At 43.4% G+C, this 24790-nt stretch overlaps 1 protein-coding gene across 1 annotated transcript; it reads left to right on the forward strand.

Annotated features, from left to right (window-relative positions):
• The first annotated feature begins 19395 nt into the window (after window positions 1-19395).
• Window positions 19396-24558, forward strand: dact2 (dishevelled-binding antagonist of beta-catenin 2). Its single transcript, XM_008285313.1, has 4 exons — window positions 19396-19770; window positions 21517-21649; window positions 21780-22070; window positions 22217-24558. Exons 1-4 carry the CDS (start codon window positions 19498-19500, stop codon window positions 24097-24099), a joined length of 2580 nt encoding a protein of 859 aa, XP_008283535.1. The 5' UTR covers window positions 19396-19497; the 3' UTR covers window positions 24100-24558.
• Window positions 24559-24790: the final 232 nt, after the last annotated feature.

A 24790-nucleotide genomic window follows, 5' to 3' on the forward strand; every position in this document is an offset into this window, starting at 1 on the left:
TAGCCTCTTTATGGAAACTTGTGTTGTTGGAGGAGTTTGAAAACTGTCTGCCAGAGCTTACTGTGGTGTACTTAAATGAGCAGAGGGTTGCTACTTTGCAGCAGGCCGCTACTCTGGCAGATGAATTCACTTTAACGCATAAGAATGTGTTCACTGCGAGCAACTCCTCCCTCCCTGATTACTCGCAGACAGATCGTGGGTCAAAGGTGTCAGGGAATGTGTCATCGGGCCTTAAGGCTGACAGGAAATGTTTTTACTGTGGTGAATCTGACCATTTGATGTGCAGCATTGGAACGTAAGCAACAGATGTCAGTTACGAATCAGCCCAAAGGTGTGGGATTAAAACAGACCCTCTCATAATCCACGCCGATGTTCAGAAGGTGCCGGATGACTGTTTTAAACCGTTCATTTTTCAGGGTTTTGTCTCCCATACAGGGAAGGTTGAGGACCAGCACCCGGTTACAGTGCTGCGTGACACGGCTTGCTCTCAGTCCCTCATCCTTTCCAAGGTTTTGTCAGTCGGAGTTGAGCCGTGTAATGTAAGTGTCGTTGTGAGAGGTATTGAAATGGGTTTTGTGCCCACTCCTCTTCACAGAGTCCATATTCAGACTAAGTTGGTAACTGGCTTCTTCTCGGTAGGTGTCTGAACCAGTTTTCCAATTGATGGTGTTGATTTGATTATGGGGAATGATATTGCTGGTGGCAATGTCTATCCTGTAGCTGAGGTGGTTGACAGTCCACTTTCGGAATCTGTTCAGGACGTGTTGGCCCATAACCATCCTGAGATATTCGCTGAGTGTATTAACCAGAGCAAAGGCCCGAGAGCAGGCCGATGAGGTTGACTTGTGTGACGCACAGCTTGTTTCTGCTCTTGTTGAGGATGGGTGGCCTCCTCTTGAGTCAGTGACTGGCCCTCCGAGGAAGCCGAAGGGGACAATGGCACCCGTTCCTCCCCCTGCTGTGTCACTACCTCTGAACCGTGAGGCATTCACCAGTGCCCAGAGAGGTGACCCCTCCCTAGCAAAGTATTTTGGTCCAACTGGAGAAATGAATACTAAGTGCAATGACAAGAAACAGACATTTTTCTTTGTTAATGGCATTTTAATGCGTAAGTGGGTTTCACAGTTCGACAGTACAACAGCTGAATCAGGTGAGGACTGGTGTGCGGTATACCAAGTAGTTGTACCTGTTGATTTGTCGGCAGCATGTGCTAGAGTTGGCACATGAGCATGTGTGGTCTGGGCATTTAGGTGTCACTAAAACTTACAGCCACATCCTGAAGTACTTCTTCTGGCCAGGCCTGAAGGCTGATGTGGTTAAATTCTGTCGCACCTGCAGTACTTGTCAAGTTGCATGTAAGCCAAACCAGATAGTGCCCCCGGCCCCCCTGTGCCCAGTCCCTGCTGTTGGTGAACCATTTGACCGGGTGCTCATTGATTGCGTTGGTCCCTTGCCTAGGACCAAGTCGGGTAATCAGTTTCTGCTAACAATAATGTGTGTTTCCACCCGTTTCCCTGAGGTCATTCCACTGAGAGAGATTACGGCACATGTTATCAGCAGGGCATTGATTAAGTTTTTCACAACCTTTGGTTTGCCTAAAATTGTACAAACTGATCAAGGAACCAATTTCATGTCTAGAACCTTTAAGGAGACTTTGCAAGCACTCAGTGTCACTCCACATCCTCTGCTCATCACCCAGAGTCACAAGGGGCATTAGAACACTGGCATCAAACCTTGAAGTCGATGCTCAGGAAGTACTGCTATGACACAGGGAGAGACTGGGATGAAGGAGTGCCTTTTGTTCTATTTGCCATTCGTGATGCTAAACAGGAGTCATTGGGGTTGAGTCCAGCTGAGTTGGTCTTTGGTCACAATGTGCGTGGCCCATTGAAGGTGTTAAAAGAACAGTTTGTGTCTGTTTCCTCTAAGACCAACCTGTTGGAATTTGTCTCCAAGTGTAAAGACAGGTTGCAGCATCCTTCTGCATTGGCAGGGGGGGCCCTTTCCTCCTCCCAGTGCAGTATGAAGAAACGGTATGACAAAAAAGCAGTTGAGAGACAGTTCCATCCTGGTGACTAAGTTCTGGTCCTGTTGCCCATGCCTGGTTCTGCGCTCACCGCTCGCTTCTCAGGTCCGTATGTGGTGGACAGAAAAGTGTCAGACACAAATTACATTATTCGAACCCCTGATCGCAGGAGGGAAAACCCGTTTGTGTCATATTAACATGTTAAAGTTGTATCACTCTAGGGAGCTGTCTGGGAATAAACAGCAGGAATGTCTGGGGACTGCTGTTTTCGCTGTGTCTGCCGCCCTGGTCAGGGGAAACATGGTGTCTGATGGTTTGGTGGAGCCCTCTGTGAGCCAGCAGAGTGGTAGATTATCAAACTCTGAGGTTCTCTCTACTATTGATACCCATTTGTCATACCTTCCTGACGGTCAGCGGGATGACATTATTGAGTTGATTCGATCGCACCCTACTTTATTTGGTGATGTGCCATCCCGCACCACTATGGTTGAGCATGATATTGATGTTGGTAATGCTACCCCCATTAAGCAGCATGCATATCGGTGTCCTACAGGAAAGCGCGAAAAAATGACAAAGGAGGTGGAGTACTTGGTTAAAAACGGCTTAGCCAAGCCCAGTTGCAGCCCCTGGAGCTCTCCGTGTCTGTTGGCTCCTAAGTCCGATGGTACCCCTCGTTTCTGCTCTGATTTTAGGAAAGTCAACGCCATTACTGTGCCGGATTCATTCCCGTTGCCTCGCATGGAGGATTGCATCGACAGCATTGGTCCCGCTACATTTATTACGAAGCTAGATCTACTGTAAGGTTACTGGCAGGTTTCTCTAACACCCAGAGCTTCTGCTATCTCAGCTTTTGTTACGCCTGACCACTTTATGCAATACACTGTGATGGCATTTGGTATGAGAAATGCACCAGCCACTGTCCAGCGATTAATGCAGATTGTGATGGGGGATGTACCCAATTGTAAAATGTACCTTGATGATGTGGTGGTGTACTCAAGTGAATGGAACAGCCATGTGTCCAGTCTGAAGGTGGCGTTTCAGCGGCTTGCCAATGCATCACTAACACTCAACCTCCCAAAAGTGTGAGTAAAGCCACAGTAACCTACTTGGGGAAGCAGGTCGGGCAGGGGCAGGTCTGTCCAGTGAATGCAAAAGTTGCAGCAGTGCTGTCCTACCCTGCTCCCACCACCAGGCGTGAACTGAGACGGTTTTGGGTATGGCTGGGTATTACTGGTGTTTTTGTAAAAATTTCTCTGTGGTTGTCGCTCCCCTGACTAAGTTGTGTAGTCCTGCCGTTCTGCTCTGCTGGGATGACAAGTGTGACCATGCTTTCAATACTGCTAAAGGTCTCCTCTGCAGTGCCCCTGTGCTTGCCGCTCCTAACTCCTCTCTGCCTTTTAAGCTGGAGGTGGATGCGAGTGCCACTGGGGCTGGTGCAGTTCTGCTGCAGGATGGTGAGGATGGTGTGTGCCATCCGGTGAGCTATTACTCGGTCAAGTTCAAGCGCCATCAGTTGAACTATTCCACTATTGAAAAGGAGACGCTAGCCATGTTGCTTGCCCTGCAACACTTCAAAGTGTACCTCAGCTCCAGTTCAACACCAGTGACAGTCTACACTGACCACAATCCTCTCACATTTTTAGCGCAGATGTACAACCACAACCAGCGATTGATGCGTTGGGCCCTGCTAGCACAGAACTACAACCTGGACACTAAGCACAAAAGGGGAGTTGACAATGTAGTGGCTGATGCTCTATCCCGTAGGTGAGTATCTACTCTAGGTGAATAACCACTCCGTGTAACTTGCGTAGTCTGGAGAGTGCAGTGTCAATTGAAATGGTGTTTGTTCTTAAGGGGGGAAGTGTTACGGCCCTTGGGGCCGAGTTTTGGTGTCTGTGTGTGAATTCCTTTCAGGTGGTGCCCAGAGGGAGTGGCCAGGTGCAGCTGACCTGCACTCATCAAGAGACAATTGAAAAGCCGAGCCAGCCTGATCGTCGTGTCCAGAGAGCCAGAGTGGCAGACAGAGGTGGTGGCGTTTGTGGTGTTGGGCCTGATTTCAGCGACTCTGAGGACTCTGCGGTTGTTGAGTTGTTGGTGACCTTAGGATCAGTTTTGTTTCCAGGTTTCCCTTTGTTTGTAAAATAAATCTAGTTTTTTGTTAAACAAACAGTTTCCTGGTCCCTCTATCCTGTTTCATTTTTGCTCTTGTTACTCCCCGCATCCCCTAGCTCACGGGGACGTAACACGCACCCACAGAGCTGTTCTGCTCAATGAATGAGTCATGCATTCCTCCAAGCCGCCGGGCAACAACGTTGGATAGTGACAAATGCGCATCACAAATTATCAGTATGTTGATTGAATGAAACCCTTTTCTATTTACAAAATTAAGCTTGTTTAGTGATGCTACTTTGATTGTGATGTGGGTGCTGTCTATGGCTCCACATATGTTTGGGAATTCAGCGACGGTGTTAAGTCCCCGTTTGATTTGGGCTCATCGGTGATGGCTGTAAGGGAACTGGATGTAGGCTGGGACCAGGGGAGTTATGGCATCCAACACTGCCGGCTTGACCCTGCTCAGTGGTGGCTGGAAATGCTGCATATGTCTCCAACCTCACGCTGGAATGTGCCAGTGGTCAAAATCCCCGAATACTTTATATTTGTAGTTTCACTGTTCTACCGCTAGATTATGTTCGTACGCATGGTCAGAGGTGTGCGTATATTTACGCACATTCCTAAGTATAAGTACAAGTTGATAAATTCCATACTTTGCGTAGGAATGTTCGTACGCACGCTCTACGCACATATCTGTGCGTACGCACTGATGATGAGGCCCCAGGTGAGCAGAGGCTTTAACCTGTCCGCTGATGAGGCAATGAGCCGCAGCTGTGCCAACGAGGGAGCGTCCTTCTCCGACCAGCCCCACCCAACCTGAAAATGAGATGCACAGCCAACCGAACAAACAGAAAAACAGCAGGATCCAAAACACAAAGTAAACATGTCCATAACCCTCACAGTAGGTACTTTTTTCTCACCTGAAAATGACCCTGACAGAGTTTCTAGAGGTGCGGTTCTTGCAGTTGCAACATGCATAAAGGTTCAGGTCGCCCTAAAACAGCCTGCAAGTTTCTGCAGTGGAAAACGGTCTATAGATATCACTCTCATGACTGTACAGTAATACAGACAGAACAGTTAGTTTAGGTTAGGAGATAGCCACATACTGACGGACACTAAGGGAAGCATTTTTAGCAGTAGCTAACTAATTAACATATTGATCTCCCACTTTAAAACCAGGTGTCATTGAACACTTTGCCTTTTAATACATAATAAACAAATGAGATTATTAAAAAAAAGTTTAAGTTAGCTTACTGTAGAGCTGTTGATACGCTACAGGATTCGACACAAATGTATGTATGTATTTATATTTGTGGGTCCAGTTCCTTCAATGCCTAACTTTTATATTTTAAAGGACTGGTTTGATGTTTTGAAAAAAATCTTACTTTCTAAAGATATAAAGTGTTAATAAGAGAGCTTTAGATGTGCTGTTATATGGAGTTTGTTTTTTCTGAGTCAAGTCAAGCTAGCGGTTTCCCCTTTTTCAAATCTTTACTCTGAGCTCAGCTAATCAGCTGCTAGATACTGCAGGTGAAATTTGAACTAATCTCAGCATCTTCATGTTTCCCAAGATGTTAAACTATTCCTGTAATGATGTTCATCATAAATTCATTTATAAGCATGTGCAGTTTTGTTCATTTGCAGCACAAATATGGAAACATATATGTTACAGGTTTGTTTTGCTAAATTCTTTAATGAGTCCATGTGAGTTTTAGGTCACAGTTCTTTAAATCAGGAACTGTCTGCAAACGTCTTTATGTGTGAAACAGAATGCAGGTGATGCTTCACAAATTAACAGAGTCAACATGTGGCTGTTGTGGGATGCTGTCAGCGACAGCACACAGGGGTTTCCATGCGGTGCAGAGAGGTGACAGAGTTTCTGTGGTTGGCTCACCACACAGACCTGCTCTGTCCCAACCTGCACAGCGTTGGACTCCCTGCGTCAGACCTGGCCTTGGAGAGAAAGGCTATATTATGGGGCCTTGGCCCCTACCTCTCCCCTGTAGTTCACAGCTTTTTCACCACAAGAAAATGTCAGTGTTTTTTTATTTCACCCCAAAAATTTCCCTTTCTAATCACGTGTTTCAGCTCTTGGCTCAAGCAGCTGGGAAACTCAGCACCCAGCCAGGTCCAGAAACACGTCTGTGCTATCAGCCACTCCATCAAAATCTATTTGCCATCCAAACACAGCGATAAATTAATTCAGAGCTGTTGCACTGATTTAAATAGTCATGTGGCTGTGCCTTTTTGAATACTGGCCCTGATATGTGATACTGGCAGGATTTACATAAATGCTTTGTAGGCCCTCCTTGTCAGGAGAAATACATGACCAGTAAAGCCAGGATAGACTTTTACCACCACTGCACATGACATCTCCAGCCTCCCTCCCGTCTGCCTGCCACAAAGCAATGGCTTTGATTTTTTTCTCCAACTTCCATAAAATAATGTAAACTAAAGCTTGAGAGCAGAAAGAACAAGCAGAGAAGCAGGCTTAAGCCATCCAACAGATAAAACTTTCAAAACTCCTCCACCAACCACTCTGACGTTTTAAAAATGGCACCATGTGCTTTGCAGCTTGACCTTTGGCCTCCTCTGTATAGGGTGTCAAGTCCTGGTCATAGGAGGAGATCATTAAATATAAAAGGGCTTTAACAGTTTGCTAGTAGAGTTTAGAAGAGCTCTCATTCTTTAAATATGTGCGTAGTAATGCAGAGGAATTTGCAAACATTTGCTGCACATTATCTTGTTACAAACAGTCCTTATCCTCACCCTTTCCCTGATAGGAGGGAAAGATAATTGCTCCTCCTAGGGGAGAGGTTCATAGCAATTGTTTCCCTCATTGTGCTGAGCTCTGTTTGCCAGAGTCATTGTACCTTAAATGGCAGACAAAAGTTGTTGATTTCATGTTTGTGAGTTGGCTTCAGAGATGAAAATACAATAAAATTATAATCTTGGGAAACAAAACGCTCTAGAGTGAATTCTTTCCCCTCTGTGAGCCCCTGTAAACGTCTCCTCATCACTTTAATGACACGCAAGTTCACAAAGGTTGTGGGGGAAACACCTCAAAACAAAAGATACATTTTTTTCAGTTGACTTTTGCTCTATGATGGCTTTTGGGAAAGCGGCCCCGAGCCTTTGTTTGTGCAAAATCTAACTTTAATCTGGTGCTTCTGATAGATGTTGCCTTTTATTTCAAATGTTTATGGAAATAGCGTACAACAGTCTTGTGTGGTCCTCTGTCTAATGAAACCCACTCACGTATGCCTCTCGTAGCCATCAGATCGCTGGCCAGGACACAGTGTTCACTATAGAGTGTGGTTTCTAAAGGGGCGAGCACATGGCGGACGTGGGGCAGGAGCAGTGGGTTTTCCTCCTCTATAGGGACCACCACATGTGTGAAAGAGTGTGCGAAGCAGGTCCCAATTCCAGCTCTTGACTCAGCAGGCCAGCTGTGTTGGTACTGTCAGCCTCATTGGCCTCTGGTCCATCTCCTCTGGGCCACATGAGCTCCCATGGAGGGCTTCAGGAGGATTAGCAAAACAGAGGAGGGAATGAAGGGTTCAGGAGCAAGTGTTCGGGGTCAGCCTGCGGTTTTGCATTTCATCTCGTCAATTAATGTGCTCTGATGTATTATTTTGATTGAGCCTGCCTGCACTGATATGAAACTCAGTTTGTCAACCTTTCAATTGTGATTTAGTCACATCCTGACTCACACTGGGGATTCTGCTTGCCTAAGGGCCATGAGATCACCTGAGTCTGGTGTTTTCCTGTTGAGTGCAACCAAGGAGAGAGCCGCAGGTTGTTTTGGTTTTAGTCAACGGATCGGGAGAGGGTTGGGGGGACGGTGGTCACAAACCATACAGCACATAGAGTTGTTGCAAAGCTCGTGTCTTGGAAAGCAAGACCTCAACTTTTTCTATTTCTGTATAAGGGGAAGGGAAGTGGGGCAGTTGTGTGCACATTTGATGAATTTGACAATTCTGTGCAGACACATACAGGTGGAAAAACTTCAGATGATTCTGCAAATAAAGAGGCCTCTTAAAATTGCACACCTGCATGGAGAGACAGCGGCTTCAGCATTTCATCCTGTATAGCCTGTGGTTATATTCCTGTGAGCCCAACAACACATCTCAGCACAAACTCATCTCATGAAGACTGGATGCCAGAATCAGATGTGATGCTGATCAGACATGAGGGAGGTTTAGACAAGGCCGGTTTGGTTGTCCTGAGTTTGTGTTGCAACTTCATTGTGATGACTTAGTGTATGTCTAAAGCCCCGTCTGCTGGTGTTCCTGTGTACAAGAAGAAACTTGCTCTGTCAAAATAGCTGCCCCTCTAAAGGACCAGAAGAAATGTAATTGTTGCAGCCAAACCCAGCTTCTTTTTTTTTTTTGTCTCTGCCACCATCTTGATAAACATATGTAAACAGTGCACACAGGACAAAGGACACAACAACCGACATTGTGTTGTAGTTCTCTATGACAACAGAGCTTGCCTTCAGTGGATGGCGATCACAGAAGAAGAGTTGGACAACAGACTTCTTCCCTACGTGAGCATCTGTTTGTACATAGAAGAGGGAGTGGATAAGGACTGTTTATCTTACATTCATTTCTTTATACTTTCGTCCTTTTAAGAGGTTCATTTTAGTTCTTCAAATGTTGTTGAGGCAGACTAATAGCATGATTTAGGTTTTCATTTGTTACAACGTTCTGAATTTAGCATGCTGCTGAGACAATTCACTTTAAATCACTAATATATACCTCGTGGTGGTGTTAAAGGAAGATGAGAGGATCATCCAAGTCATAAAGACTGATCCTTGTGATGAAGGTATCATGAATATCTGAATTAAATTTACTGGAAATTAGGGGTGTAACAAATACATGTATCCGTACCAAACCGTTCGGTACAGGCCCTTTTGGTTCGGTACAGACATATACCGTGGTACGAAAATTTGAATACTATTAAGAATGGCCAATGTACAGAATTGTTTAAATTGCGAAACTTTAAATCTCATGGTGCCCACAGTTGCAGTGGACCTTCTCTGGCTCACAGTTGCGCAGTTGTGACGCTAAAAACAAGTAGGAGTTTCCAGTGGACCACATGGTGTGACGGACCATTCATTCTCCTGTCCGCACTTCCTTATAAGCCCAGTCTATGTGGCTAGTGAATGGGATGGCTAATGCTAACAATAACAACAACAAGCCATAGCTGGAAGACGCTCCGGTGTCATTAAAATCATCCGTTTGGGATCACTTCGATTTCCTGAAAAAGTCTGAAAAAGGAGAAAAACAAGTCGACAAGACGAAAGCCGTATGTCGACATTGTGAAGCAGTCCTCAAATATGCATCTAGCAACTTACACACTCATTTAAAAAGGCAGCATCCAAGCGTAACTGCCCGCTGTGCTGGAGCTCTGACTCCATTCAGTCCTCAGTCCTCACCACTGTCTTCTCAGTAGCACATGAGGAAGCTACAGCCAGGCAGCATCACAGGAGTGGGCTGAGTGGAGCTACTGACAGATAAGCTCATGACGACGTTGTGACATTAACAATGACTCAACATGTCTCCTGTTTCACTTTAACTCTCTTTGCCATGCGTCAGGACGACTGACGCGTGATTCATTCATGCTTTTTATTTACGTTGCATTGCTAAAGTTGTGCTGAACTTGCTGGAAATCACAATATGGGTGGATAAGAGCTGCATTTATTTGAAAAATATTTATTTATTTTTTATATTTATCGCTGAACTTGGTTGTTTGCAGCAGTGTCTTCCTTTTTCATACTGGAAAAGTAATTTAGTTCTATTTACAGCAGACAATAAGCTGGAATTGTTAATACTGCACTTGTACTTTTATTTATTTTATTTTGTTTATTTGATATTGAGAACGATGCAGCAGTATTCCTGCTACATTTGTATACATGGTACATTTAATTTGATATACTGAGCTGCTAACAGCTTTTTGGTTTAATACAATAAAAAGTTATTTTGGATTAATTATGAGCAGGTTTTTTTTAGTTTTTAGTTTTCCCCTGAACTGAGAACTGAACCGTACCGAACCGAACTGTGACTTCCCTACCGAGGTACGTACCGAACCGTGATTTTTGTGTACTATTACACCGGTACTGGAAATCCACCAAATCGTTGTTGAGGCACTTCAGTTTGAACAAGAGTAGTGGATGAACCAACAGACCAATCTTTCCAAAGTCCTGCCAATAGACTGTATATAGGAGATGGAAGTATCAACTATGACATTGCCCAATAGTTTGTGGGCTACAATTTTGAAGCCTCAAGTGTGAAATTTGACAATGTTGTTGTTTGAATGTAGTTATGATGAGGAAAAGATGGCTCTGACTGAGAAGTCAAGGAATATGCACAATGTCAGTCACTAGGTAGCCTTTCCTTTAAGCATACCATACATTTATTGTGTATTTTATTCTAAATGGGAGCATAGTTTGCAAAATAAACTCAATACTGTCTTCACAAAGTCTTGAAACTACTGATTGGAGCCATAAACTCATTAGAACAATGTTTTCTGGCGTAGAAAATCAAGTGAGACAAGAATCATTTTCTCATAGACTTCTATACAGTCAGACTTCTTTTTGCAACCAGAGGAGTCGCCCTCTGCTGGCTGCTAGAAAGAACACAGGTATAAGGATCTTTTACACTACCTTCACCTCTTTGACCGAAAGACTACATCCATCTTTTATGTACACTTTATGCTTACAGCACTGATACCACTACTAGCAGTAGTATTCCTGTCTTCATAACTGTAGTTTTTTTTGCACTTCATCATAAGACATCGTTTTGAGTGACTCCATTGTGCCACATTCATGTTTCCCAAGAATGTGCTGATCAACCAAATGAAGAATTGTCAGTGTTCTTAAGTACGCCCTGCTTCCTGAAGCACATGTACAGTTTTGTGCTCAACTGTGTCCAGCAGTGAAGTACTACCTACAGAACTGCAATAATAAAACATAGTCCGTTCTGTAATTTGGGCAGAAAAACAGCAGAGATGACAGTTAGGAAACCACATAGGGACTGTGATATTGTGTGGTCGGTCTGAAACTATTTCATCATTTAAATCTAATTAGCGCTGAAGTAATAGTCGTCCTTTTATTAACAGATGTGGAATTCAGTTTATTCCCTAAACTCTGCAGAGTGTGTAAAGTAGCTCAGCAGACAGGGTCAGTTAAGTACGATGTCCAAGTTTTACTCTGCTCAGACGTCTGTCTCCCTGCCTATGAAAAGATACATGCCATTTGAGACTTACCATGATAAGTCTCCCTTGTATGAGCTTTGACACTTTTATATCCATGCATGAAATGTAGCTACCCCCAGGTAAATGATGTCTTTCAGACTTGTGTCTAGTTAATTCTGTTTTTTGCTTTCTGAAGCCGAAACAGACAAGTACACAGTACACACATAAGTTATCTCTAACCTCTATAAAACACTTGTGGGTGAAGCAGGTGTAAACATATAAATATGATAAAAACTTCACATCAAATTCATGCCGATTGTACATGGCACACTGTGGCCCTTGACAAATCTCGTCGAGGTTACACAGAAAAAAAGAGACATTTTCCAAACAGCTCTCCCAGCTTGTCACACAAGAGGTACAGACCATCTACTGGAACTTGGCTGAAAAGCAGCACACTGCATTCATAGGTAAGGCAATACTAAATCAGTTAATTTAGACTGATGTCTTTATGATTTGCAGGAGTACAGCTTGGAAGCCAGTTTCCCCTACTTGCTGAATAAACAAAAATTTGTTCTGCTCAAATAAAATTTGATGAGGAGATAATTTTGCGAGCATACAGCATAAAGGACACTCTCATGTGCAGGGGTGCTGCACTCTGAGGGCAAATCAAATGAAAGTCTGGAGAGGTAATTAAACACACACTGGACAAGATGATCGAGAGAGATATGGCTGGTTAGGTCCACCATCGGGGACAGGCACCTCCAAAACCATCTGCTGTCAAATATGCTTTCTGTGCCTTCCAAAATTATCAAAAACTATTAGGACTCAACAAACTTTATATAAGCTTCTCATAATATACCTGAATTAACCCATTCTATGACGGTTTTAATGAATAGCCCACTTTATTACTTCATCAAATATCCCTACTGCATTAAAAAAAAGAGAGTTCCAACAACACTAGACAGGTCATTCAACATTTTTTATTATGAGCAACTCTCGGCTAAAACCCACAGAAGCAAGCCTCTAATCTATGTTTTCATCAGGAGATAAATCCTGGAGCTGCTCCACTGACAATGAATTGGAAACTGACATGGTGGATTGTGCAGTGACTGTCTGAGCTTTTGCTCTCAAGTATGTTTGACAGCAACTGTAGGCTCTGCCCATTATGAAGCAGAACATGTCTCAAATACCTGGTTAAACCCTGGGAACTGTTATACGTGGGGTCGGTATCAGTCATTGTTAACAGAGCAGTGGTGGGTTGCATTTCTTTGGTTGCAGCTTTCGCTGTGGTTTTTGTTGTAAGTGTACTAAAAGTCTGGAATAACAAATGTCACTTCTGCTTTCTGTTTCAGGACTTTAAGACCAAGGAATTCCCAAGAAGCCTGCTGGAATCCCTTACATGTCTCATGGGTGAAATTGACTCTGAGATTTTTTAGATTAAAAATCACTTGGGGCATTAAAAATAAGTCAACAGTTTCAAAACATACAAAACCGCAGAGATGCATTCGCTGTAAGCCTCTCTCTTTTTTTTTGGCATTTTTGCCTTTGTTGTTCAGGGCAGTGAGACAGGAAAGTGGGGAGAGACCTGCAGCAAACTGTCATGAGCAGGAATCGAACTCACAACGGTGAACTATAGCCCCTGTTCATGGGTCACCCGCTCAACCAGGTGAGCTATAGGGGCGCCCAGTAAGCGTCTCTTTTTAAAGGATATATCTATGTAAGAAGATGCAGATAAAGAACAGATGAATTTCATTGCCAGTAAAACTCACTTGGATATAAAATTTAATTCCCTAATCTCCTTCAGTAACTCATGAGTGGAGGAAGACAAGGGATGATGGCTCTATGTTTCCTAGACGTTTTATGTCTTTATTTGAGAAACGTGGGGAATGACATGCAGTAAATGGTTCAGTCGACTGGGAGTCAAACCAAGGACTCACTGTTCAGGGAATTTGCGTCCTAACCAGTCAATGTCTGTTCACTTCCAGTGGCTGCATGTTAACATCAAAAAGTAGTTTTATGTGTATGAGATTTAGAGGTTCTTAATCATTCATTCATTAACTCAGAGAAATTACTTGATACTCGTGTTGCAGTGGTTGGAGGTGGCAGAGCAAGGGAGGCCGTGTTGTCAGACACAAGAGGCCACTTTGATATCTGAAATTCCGTAACTTTGTTACCTGGAAAAGGGATTTTCAATTAGCAAACCTGCACGGGAATCCCCTGACAAGATCAAAACACACACAGAAATATGTGAAAATACACAAGTCCAGGAAATAGCTTAACATCACCTTTCACAGAGATTTTTGCTTCTTTTTAAGCAAACATCTGAGTGTCTTATGTATGATATCAGATTTTCCTCCTTTGAAGTAAAAAGCTCAAAATGCCTACATGTCAAAAGCTTGTTTTTTTTCCACATACGCAAAGCTGACAACAGATTCACTCCCCTGCTCTTCCTCTCACACATCCACACAGACACTCGCTCAGTCCCACATATGACAACACCCCATGTTTACCCCTCTGACTTCCATCCCACACATCCTGTTTGTGGCAGCATCTTCCATTGTTCCTGTCTGTATCTACCTGAGCTGGTACAAACACTCTTTTCCACTGTGGCTGGTTTTGAGGAGTATCGTGGATACAGTAAAAGGGATTCCTGCCCATGTGCTTTTGTTTTGGTATCAACATTTGTCTGCTTTATCATTTCTTAAGTGGATGGAAAAAAGAGGGAGGATGGAAAATCTGCTGATAAATGCAGAGCACAAAGACGAGTCACACAAAGAGAAACCTACAGTGAGACAAAAGATGTCTGGATTTAGCCTGGCAAAGTGGTAGGTAAGAAGTTGTTTTTTTCCTAAGAAGTCGGGGTGGATGAGGTCAACAACTTAAAAAACTCAGACTTGATTGCCAAAAAATAAAAAAGAGCACCTTTTGGATCAGCACCCCAGCTGATGTCACACAGGGAAGTGCTTTGAAGGGGATGGGGGCAGAGGGACATCCAGGCATCACAATGCAGTGTTGTATGCCAGCAACATGACGCGATCCCTGTGAGGAATGGGCTTCACAATGAGCTGTATATTTGCTATAATGTGAGCACCTTGATGAGGGGCCCTACAAAAGTTCACCATCAAAGTGATGTGGATGTGTCAGTGCAATCAGGGATGAGTAAACAAATGATTTAGCTCTTTATCTAAAAAAATGTCTTCATATTTCATTATCAGCTGCATAGTGAAAGAGTGACATGGCTTTATTTTTGCATCCAGGAGGGCATTTCCAGGTGGGAGAGATACGCAGCATTCATAAAATGTACAGATTATCCGCCCACAACATATCAAAGTACAAAACAAATCAAACAGGATTAAGAAACAGTGTGACACTGCCCTCTAGTGTCTAAAGCGTAGTTGTTTTAAATACATTTTTATATAACCATATTATAACCTTGTGAATTAAAATGTCATTGTAATTCTCATATTAGTGAATAGAAAGATAGTAAAGCTCAAATTTAAAACACTTTAATCATCTTATCTCTCAGTCGTGAGAGAGAGAGAGATACTCACACAGGTGTACATCCCTCCTGGTATTCTGGTATTTCCTTTGAACTCTGGCTTCAAGATAGCAGCAGATATCAGCATGAAAGGACCTCCCCACCTGTGATGCCGCGTGAACAGCAACAGTGTAAGTGAATAGCCTCATGCTGCCTTCGCCTGCCATGAGGGCTCGGTCGTTCCCTCATTTATTTGTTATCAGATTATTGACAATGAGAACAAGTGTTTCATTCGTCTCAGTTAGATGAACAGCAGCTCAGATGGAAAGGACACAGATACCTGTTCCATGAGTCATATTGTTGTGGGGCTACTCACGTTTGTTGCATTTATCTCAAAGCCTGCAGACTTGAGATATAAGTTAATGGTTGAATGAGAAAGCAAAGACTCAGAACAAACTAGTTTGACTGAATTTGTTTAATTAATTTCCAGAGGACAAAAAAGGGGAACTGGAGCACTCTTATGAACTCACAGCCTTTTATTGAGCAAACACGCTTTGTTTCAGCATTAATGTGACTTTATGAAAGTGGACAAAGACATGAGGCACAGGTGTAATCAACCTAAACCAGATGTAGAGTTGTTGTTGGGTAATTGGTTGAACAAGGTTTTGGATCACTTGTCTGATAGGGTGGGAGTTGCCAAAATCAGCAACTAACTGCCATCCCACTAATTCCATCATCACAACTCAATTTCTAGTTTGTACATCCTCGATTATTTTCCTTGATGCCCGTCATAACTCTTGGTCCCTCCCATCAGAGATCAAAGTGGAGGAGATGAAGAAAAGACATGAGCAGAGATGAGTAAACAGGAGGAAACAGGCATTTAACAAAATGGGTGGCATATATTGTGGTTTAGGGGTATTTATTATCTACACACATTTATTCAATTCAATTCAATTTTATTTGTATAGTGCATATTTACAACAACAGTCATCTCATAGCGCTTCACAAAGGCAGAGACAGAAACACCCAACAATCCAAAACATTTGGATTCCCTATAAGCTTCAGCAGTCCGCAAGCAGTCCGCAATAAGTGGGAAGGAACCGAAAACCCCCACAGGGGAAAAAAAACCTCCAACAGAACCAGGCTCAGGGAGGGATGGCCATCTGCCTCGACCGGTTGGGTGAGAGTGGGATGAATTATACAATTTAGTTTACAGTTAAACAAGTTATTAGAATTTTATCAGTTTACTTTAGGAGTTGAGATGTCCTCTGTGATGTTGCACCAAGATTGACTTCAGGATGATAGAGGACATTGGAGACAAAGGGCTGCAATTAGTCAGATGAGATGAGCCTCATGTCAGAAACAAAGGAACACAGAGAAAAAGTACAAAAATGACCAGACAAACATCGGGCAAAGGTGACAACCCTAAGAAAATCATGACAAATCAAACAATTCATTTATGTCAGAGGGCTTACATCCTGTCAGAAACAAAACAAAGGAATACAAACTTCTTGTGAAGTCCTTCTCCAGTCACTGATTTAGCCTGAAAACTCATCTCTGTGTGTCAGAGTTACAAGTTTTATATCTATGAAATTAATCCCCTGGCTTTGTGTGCTTTAGTCCCTTTTTGTACTCTGGAAATTTTCTGTCCTTGAGCACCTGATTCAGATGCATTTGCTGAAAGATGCACAGAGAACCTTGTTGTTGTTTTTTTCTTTTCATTTTACTATAATATTTGGGCTTATTTTGTTGGCGGCCACTAGTCAGATTTTTTTTTTTAACCTTAACTGAAATTTTACTAGCTTGAGCCATAAAACTCTAGATTATTTTTAAAAACTTTTCCCTAAAAAGACATCCAGCTCCCCAAATGTGAGACCAAAGTAAACAACCTTGTGTTCTACGGATAAGATGCATTTGAAGGAATCCTGAAATATATTATGTATTCTTGTTCTTATCACTAGGACAGAGTGAAATTCAACAAATAACTGCAGCGAAAATTGACATTTTTACTTCTGCCTATGCAAAAGTGTGAGTTAGGGAGTAAATAATATCTTTATCACAATTAGTCAGTGACACTGATGTTGATGAATCTGTTTAAAAATGTCTAAAACCTGGAACTCCACAACATCCACTTTTTATCATATAAGCACTAGAGGATATCTTCAGTGAATGTGCCACACAACCATAAAAAAATTATGGCTATTTTTAACCTAATTCATTTTACAGCTAAGATTGTTTGTTTCTTTGTTTGTCTTGTCTTGTTTTTCTTTGAACACAGATCTAACGAGTAAGTCCCATAGATCTATCAAAGTAAGTTGCAGTTCGTATCCTTTCATTCAGGCACTTGGAGCTTCAGGTTCAATATCACTGGATTCTGCCTAAGTCTCATTTGCAGGTGTGTTGTTGTGCAGACTTGTTCCAGTCTTGTGGTTCATTGAGCTGGATTTAGAAAGAGCACTTTCATCCCATTTATAGTTTCCTTGCAACCATTAAAACTATGTGTAAGCTAAATCTTTGGTGTCATGAACAAGCCTAAGGTAAGTTCAATTCCCAGTAGAACCACACCTCTTGCTGAGGACTTCCAGTAAAGTAATATCTATTGATGTCTTTTCTTTTTTTTTTCTTTTTTTGTAGTTTTCTAAATGTTTCCACTTCTTATTCACAGTCATTATATTTATCCCTAACTTCTGCTTTTCTCTCACTTGGAGAATCTTGTGCCAAACAAGCTGATAGTATTGTATTAATATAGGTGATACAACTTCTAATTATTGTTGTTGGATTACTACAATTAAATACTGTTACATGGAGTTTATTATTTTAAGTTATTGTGTTTTGTCCAGTTTAGGTCACAAGAAGTCAGGGTATTTTTTCACGCTGTCTTTAAAGTTCCACTCCAGTCATTAATTACATTCTTAAAAACTTCTCTCTGTGCATTAAAGTTACTTATTTAAAGGTCTTTTTTTATTAAAATAATTCCTTGCCTGTCTTAAAATGGCCTAGATTCAAAGCTACATCATTGCTCGCTTTAGAATATGCAGATCTATGAAGTCTCTGCCTCTTATTCTACCTCCACCAACTCACCTACAACTCTGTTCAACTCTGTAAAACTACTCTGTACTACACAATGACAAGGTGTAACACTGGAGTGATTCAGCCATACTTGTTTGAGTAATTCTGAATAAGAATGATGATACAGAAAGCTCCACCTTGTGAACTGACAGCACAGATTCCTTTGATCGTTATGTATGAAACCGCAAAAATCAGATTCCATGTTTCATGAGACTGTCTTCGGTGCACTGCAGTTTCAAGGTGGAAATGCTGAGTCATGGGCGTTGACTGTTTATTCTTCTCATGGTGCATTTTCTAGCATGTAAAAACACCATGTTTACAAGAAAAACTTGATCGTCACTAGAGAGGGTCTTTAAAGCCATTTATAGGTAGCATGCTCAGGGGAGGGCTGCAAGGTGGCGCAGTTGATAGCACTGTTGCCTCGCAGCAAGAAGGTTGCCGGTTCACGTCCCGGTGGGGGCACCGGAATCTTTCTGCGTGGAGTTTGCATGTTCTCCCCGTGCAGTGGGTTCCTCCCACACAGTCCAAAAACATGTTGAGGCTAATTGGTGATTCTAAATTGTCCGTAGGTGTGAATGTGAGTGTGCTTGGTTGTCTGTCTCTAAGTGTGGCCCTGCGATGGACTGGCGACCTGTCCAGGGTGTCCCCTGCCTTCGCCCTAAGTCGGCTGGGATAGGCTCCAGCCCCCCCGCGACCCTAGTGAGGATTAAGCGGTGTATAGAAAATGGATGGATGGATGGATGCTCAGGGGAGAGACATGCTTGTTGCTCAAACCGAGGTCAAGGGACATACAGGGGCCATGTGCAGGTCAACAAACTGTACTATTCTTTCCTGCCACAAGGAGGAGATATTTATCTGTTGCAGGTCTTCAGTGCCGGGATAGTCTCATTTTTTTCTGTTCACTCTTACAATTTCCAAAATACAAAACTGCAACTGAATTATTTTGTTTAGTAGCTGTTTTAAATTAAAGGATTTTGCTACATTTAAAAGAAAAAAAAATGATTAAAATGCAAGAGATCCACCCAATACAAATGTGATTTGAGTCTGACACAGAACTATGACTTTAAAAGAAATCTTCCTGTGCAGGTTGCCTGTCTCAAATCTGCTGAAATACACACTTCTGATGTGATTAAACATTTTTATTTTATTTGAGAGGGAGTTGTTTCATGGTGATGCCAAGACATGCCATTTTTTTTGCACACATTTACTTTCGTTGAAAGTACTTACAGTCCAAGTTGATCCCTGAGTAGCCTGCCGCTGGGGAGAATAATACCAACAGAATGAGGGAAATAGTATAATAATATGCTCATCCTGCCATGTGGTATTATGCAAATTAACTTTGCGCATGCCTGGGCAGCTTCAGTCAGCGAGGTCCTGAATGGGAAAGATTTGTACTAGATGTTCATGAGGACCGGGTTGGCAGCCAATGAGGAGGAGGACCATTTGTTCCGTGGGAGGAGCTCAGTCTCTCCTCTCTACTCTAAATTTATTGTAACAGGTAGTTCAACAACCAAACAGGTCCGCAACAGCAGCAGCAACAACACAGACGACGCGAGGAGGAGATTCCTTTCACAGCATTTCAGTATCTGGACATGCCCGGACTGCGCTCTTCATCATGCTGAGCAGGAAGGGCTCCTTTGCGGGGACGATGAGCGCTGCAGCTGGGGTGGACCGCGGCAGGGTTGGGGAGAGGCTGCAGGCTGCTTTGGCCGGGCTGCAGGAGCTACATCTGCTCCGGGACCGACAGAGTGACATGGTGAGCTGGGCGCTCCGGGTGGACCGAGAGGAGCCGGTCACTTCGGTGCGCACTGAGCCGGAGGGGCCGTGGATGATGGGGTCCGAGGAGCAGCGACTGGAGGCGACCCTGACAGCCCTGAAGCAACAGCTGGTAGGAAGCAATTTAGATAAAGAGCCATAAAGCCGAATATTTACAAGATCTCTCAAGTGGGACTCTAATAATTGTGCTTTTTTTGTTGTTCTTATTGATCACAATGGGACAAAATTTGGCATATTTGATGTTTTTGGCTGAACAGTTTATTTGTCCTTGGAATACAATCCTCCGTTTGGCTCTCACAGTCAGCTGATGCTCATGTGCATTCCGCCTTCAATTATTACCAGACACACTTTTATGCCCTCAGCTGGGGGTAGGAAGTAGGTTGGGTGTCATAAATCAAGGTTCACTGCAGGAGTTTTGGTTGTGTGTGCGCGGGTACAGAGTGCATGCACTCTGGCCATTATCCACTAATCATTAACCACTAATGTCAGGAAATAAGAAAAAAAGATGGGAATTTTGCAGCAAATGAGAATCAGTGAGAGTCCTGAGAGGCCCCTGAGTGTTGGAGGCAGCTGGCTCTGCACAGTTTTCCATGACAAGCTTTTTCCATGTAGACCACATTCACAGGAAGAGGTGCTGTGCTTGACATCTTAGAATTAAGCAAATGCATCAAAGGAGGCACATGATTTTTAAAAAAAAGGGGGGGAGGGGGGGGGGGGGATGTTGGACTATGTTAAGTTAACTGCTTCAATGGTAAAATGTAGTTTAATTAGAAATTCTAATTAATGTGAATTCCACTGTTTTACGGTATATGTACTGAAGTCATTTGATTCATCTTAAATGAGCATTGCTGCAACTTAATTTTAATGAATTTCAATGTGAAGCTAGCTTCCAATTGCTTAACTAAAGTGTTGTTTTACCCAAACATCAAATGTAAAACATGATGTATTTGAGTTACCCTTTATTTCTATTTCTTTACTCTATAATCTGACTCAAAGAAAGCTACGGTTGAGTTGCAGTAGAAACATCTGAGGAAACACGTATGGCATTACACACAATACTAAAGAAGCAGTAAATTTAATTTTCATACTTTTACTGAAGTAAGACAGCCAGTTATGAAGGAACAAAATATAATGTTAATTTGATAGAATCCACAAAAGTTAACTGCTTTCACCAAACCAAAAATATGAGTATGATTTATTCAAAACAGTACTTTTTCCAAACTACAGCTCAAATGCCAAAAATAGGCTTTAAATATGTTTTACCTCCATACATAATGAAGTCACTTTAAAAAAAAAAAAAAAAACTGATACCATTCTAAAAACTTTTTTTTTGTTGTATAACTAGAAACCACCTGATCCGACATGACCTTAAAAGAGGATGAAACGTTAATTAACTGGTGCATTTTGCAGGCTGTGACCCCAGATTCCATTTTAAGAGCCACTGTAACAGTAAATACTCTCCAAAGCAACCAGTCCTTCATCCCAACCCCCAAGCTCTCCACCTGTAGTCGTTTACACAATGGCCAGGCCCTCGCTGTGGGGGAGAAATGAGTTACCCACCACTGCTTCTTCCATGCTCCCCCATGTCCTGCTGGGGTTAATCATCAGCCACAGCTGAGTCGCTTTTGTTTTTCTGATGGCTGTACATTAGAGCCTCTTATATCTAAATAACAGACCTTGTTTTAATGAAATTATAGCACCGCTGACATATATTTCTGCGTAATTGTATACATGAGGAGCTTCACTCGTTCTGATTTTTTATTTTTTTTTTTAAAGACTTGCCCTTTGGTATAGATTGCACCACTCTTACACCATTTTCTTTGGAGCTTGACTAAAATCGCATGTGTCTGTTTTACAGTCTCGTCTGAGGAAACAGGATGTCGGCCTGAAGACACACTTGCAGCAGCTGGACCAACAGATCAGTGAGCTGAAGCTGGATGTGAGCAAAGCCTCTACAGAGCAGCTGGAGAGTGACAGCAGGCCGAGTTCGGGTGTGTAGGCACACAAAAGCCCTCTGGTTGTTTACTGTATCGCAAGTATTAAAGCATACAACCAACTCATGTCACATTATGGTAAATACTGAGAAAACCACTAATGTGCAACCTTTCCTGTTCTCTCCAGGTTTCTATGAGCTCAGTGATGGTGGTTCCTGCTCCCGATCCAACTCCTGCACCTCCGTGTACAGCGAGTGCCAGTCATCCTCTCAAACAAGCCTTCTCCTCATTCCCATGAGCCCTGATAATTGTCAGATCAGCCCTCCCCCAAAAGTCGACATATGCCGCCGCCGTTCTGCTGACGAGAGCACCACCCAGCCCAACCCTCCACGGGCCACAGGCCTCCATCTGGGCAGCAGCAGGATCCGAGCAAGCAGTGCAGGCGCTGAACAGGCCCGACCCAGACCTGTGTCAACAGGTAATCTCATCCCTCACTCTCTTATTTAAGACAGTCTCTCCTGCAACACCAACTGTTTTTACTAAGCAACTTTAGTGCCTAATAACATGTCATTTTTCAGTGGATGAGTGATTCGAAAAGTTAATGACTGTTTTTATGTTCATTAGGTGATCTTGACCGAATGATGGCTCAAGGACTGGGCTATTACAGATCTGTGGATGCAAGGAAACCCCCAATATGCCCAAATCTGAAGACCTCAATAGTGGACCCCAAGTTTCAGCGCAATCTAGAGTCCCACAGTGGGACTGAGGTGTACCAGTACCCTAGCCCCCTGCACGCTGTGGCTCTCCAGAGCCCAATCTTTTTCAATATGACTGAAAAAGGCACTCCTGGACTTCTAGACGGCCAAGGACCCCCAGTAAACAGTTATGACACCCTACAGAGGACACAAATGGGGTATGACACCAAGACCCTGGGTTACATTGATAAGCTCCTCCAGCGCAGTTTCAGCAAAATCCAGAATGAAACAGCCACAGAGACTCTGGAGACACGCAGCAGCTATCACAGGAGGCCCACTGAAGTTGCAACTCTGTTTTCTGTATTTCCAAAAGATGTGCTGCAGCCTCCTTCAGCCAAGACCACCAGTATCATCCCACTAGATAGCAGCCATAAGAGACACTGCATGACATACTCCAGCCAAGAGACAGCTGATAAAACAAGCCACACCTCAGTGAGAACCCCAGAGGTTTCATATCAGCATTCCTATTCTGCTGCCATGAGGGAGTGCAGCTCTGATGAGGTCACCTATTTATCCTTGAAAAAGAACGATAAACCTCAAGGAGAATATCCAAGTGTAGCAAGGAGCTATTCTGAGAAAAGATGTGGAGATAATCCAGAGCCAAGGCCACAGGAGAGAAAAGGTCACAGGCAAAGACCAGTGATGGCCCATAGCTCTAGCACAGAGGAGGGTCAAGGCTTTGAGGTTCATAGTGGCCACACAGCTTCACCTGAGTTTGTCCATGCCAAATTCGTCCCTGCTGGATCTCAGAGGGTCAAAGTCAGGCAGACAGGCAGTAAAACCAAAGCCGTGAGGCTGAAAAGAAAAAGCAGTGACAAGCCTCGAGCAGTGAGGCAACAACACAAATACTTCTCCAGGGACAGGACCAGAGAGACCAGCGGTGGGACAAAGTGGGAGCAGAGAATATCCGGACAGGGAAAAGTGACTCAGAAATTTGCCAACTGTCTCTCAGAGGAGCACAGACAGGGGTCGGGCTCAGACTCCAGCCTCTGTAGTCCGGCACTCATGCACAACCACAAGGTCCACCCAAAGCCTCAGTCCATCCCTGCTGTCACAAAGTTCAGCAAAGGCCGCAGACTGCAGTGCTTGGAGTATGAGCAGGCTGTAGACCTGAGGAAGAGGAGGCAACCAACTGCCAAATGTCCGTCTGATGTGGACATGTTCCAGGCCTTGTGTGCTCAGCGTCAGAGGTCAAAGGAGCTCCACACTCAGGCACTAGGGGCCATGCAGATGGTCCGCAGTATGAGCGCCAGACCAGGCCAGTGGATAGGACCTGCACGCTCCTTCCAGTCCTCCATGTCCTCTAGTTCCTTCCTCTACACTCTCAATGCCAGATACCCTCCAGCACCCTTTAACGTCTCCAGTCACTACCCACCCAGATGTGAGTCTGAGTATTCAGCCGAATGCGCCTCACTATTTCACTCCACCATTGCTGAAAGCAGTGAGGGGGAGATCAGTGATAACACCACCAACCGCTTTGGAGATAGCGAGTCCAGCCAAAGCTTCCAGTCCCTTTCAGACTCTGACAGCAGCTTATCGCTGGACGAGGGGGACCAGGTGGACAGCCACGAGGAGGAGGGAGGTCTGGTGTGGGCCGAGGCTGCAATGGGGCCCACCGCCGCTGGACGTCCCCTCAAGCAGCTCCCACCTCGCCCCGAGCCATCCACCTGCCGCATCAAAGCTTCCCGAGCCCTGAAGAAGAAGATTCGACGGTTTCAGCCTGCCTCCCTGAAGGTCATGACCCTGGTGTAGAAGTGTTCCCCCGAGGGCAGAATGACAACTCTTGGCAGAAACACAGAGAGTTGTGGGAAATACTTTTCGCATATGGTCTCTCAGGAAAACACTGTTAATCTAAGGGGGAATGCATTTTGTGCACTGATTGCTTTGTTGAAAATTTTAAAAAGTTTCACAAGCATTGAACTTGAGTGTGCAAAAAGTGCATTGTATAAAAGCATGCATAACACAATTACTACACTTACCTTTTAACTACTTATATTGCTGTAATTAAACTTTTCCATAGCATGTGGCTGCATTGGACAATTACATGGACATTTCTGTCATATATTTGTCTGTCCCTGAGAAATAAAAAGAATCTTTACATTTCTTATGCCAAATAATTGTGTATTTTCAAATATGTTTTCATTTTGTTCATTTGATTGTAATTATCCTGGTTTATCATATTAGAATAAACTGATATTTAATGTCTATGTGGACAGTTTGTACTGAGTTTTTATGGTTCGTTCTGTTCCTGTACATTTAAACAGCCAAAATCAACAACATTAGTTTATTTTTTTAAGAGCTACTTTCAAGCTGTGATATTAAAACCCACAAGCTTTCTTTATCAGTGAGTAAGCAATGCTGGCAACATCACGTCTGCCAGCTTCTTTTTTCCTCTGGTCGCTATTCATCAGTCATGATGGAAAAATCTCCACCTAATCCTCAC

The sequence above is a fragment of the Stegastes partitus genome, unplaced genomic scaffold (assembly GCF_000690725.1).
Source record: "Stegastes partitus isolate 25-593 unplaced genomic scaffold, Stegastes_partitus-1.0.2 Scaffold396, whole genome shotgun sequence".
Lineage (NCBI taxonomy): Eukaryota > Metazoa > Chordata > Actinopteri > Pomacentridae > Stegastes > Stegastes partitus.

Coding starts and splice junctions, on each gene's coding strand:
- dact2 (XM_008285313.1), top strand. CDS start 19,498: ATGCTGAGCAGGAAGGGCTCCTTTGCGGGGACGATGAGCGCTGCAGCT. Junction 21,650..21,779: donor TGACAGCAGGCCGAGTTCGG/GTGTGTAGGCAC, acceptor TGTTCTCTCCAG/GTTTCTATGAGCTCAGTGAT. Junction 22,071..22,216: donor ACCCAGACCTGTGTCAACAG/GTAATCTCATCC, acceptor TATGTTCATTAG/GTGATCTTGACCGAATGATG.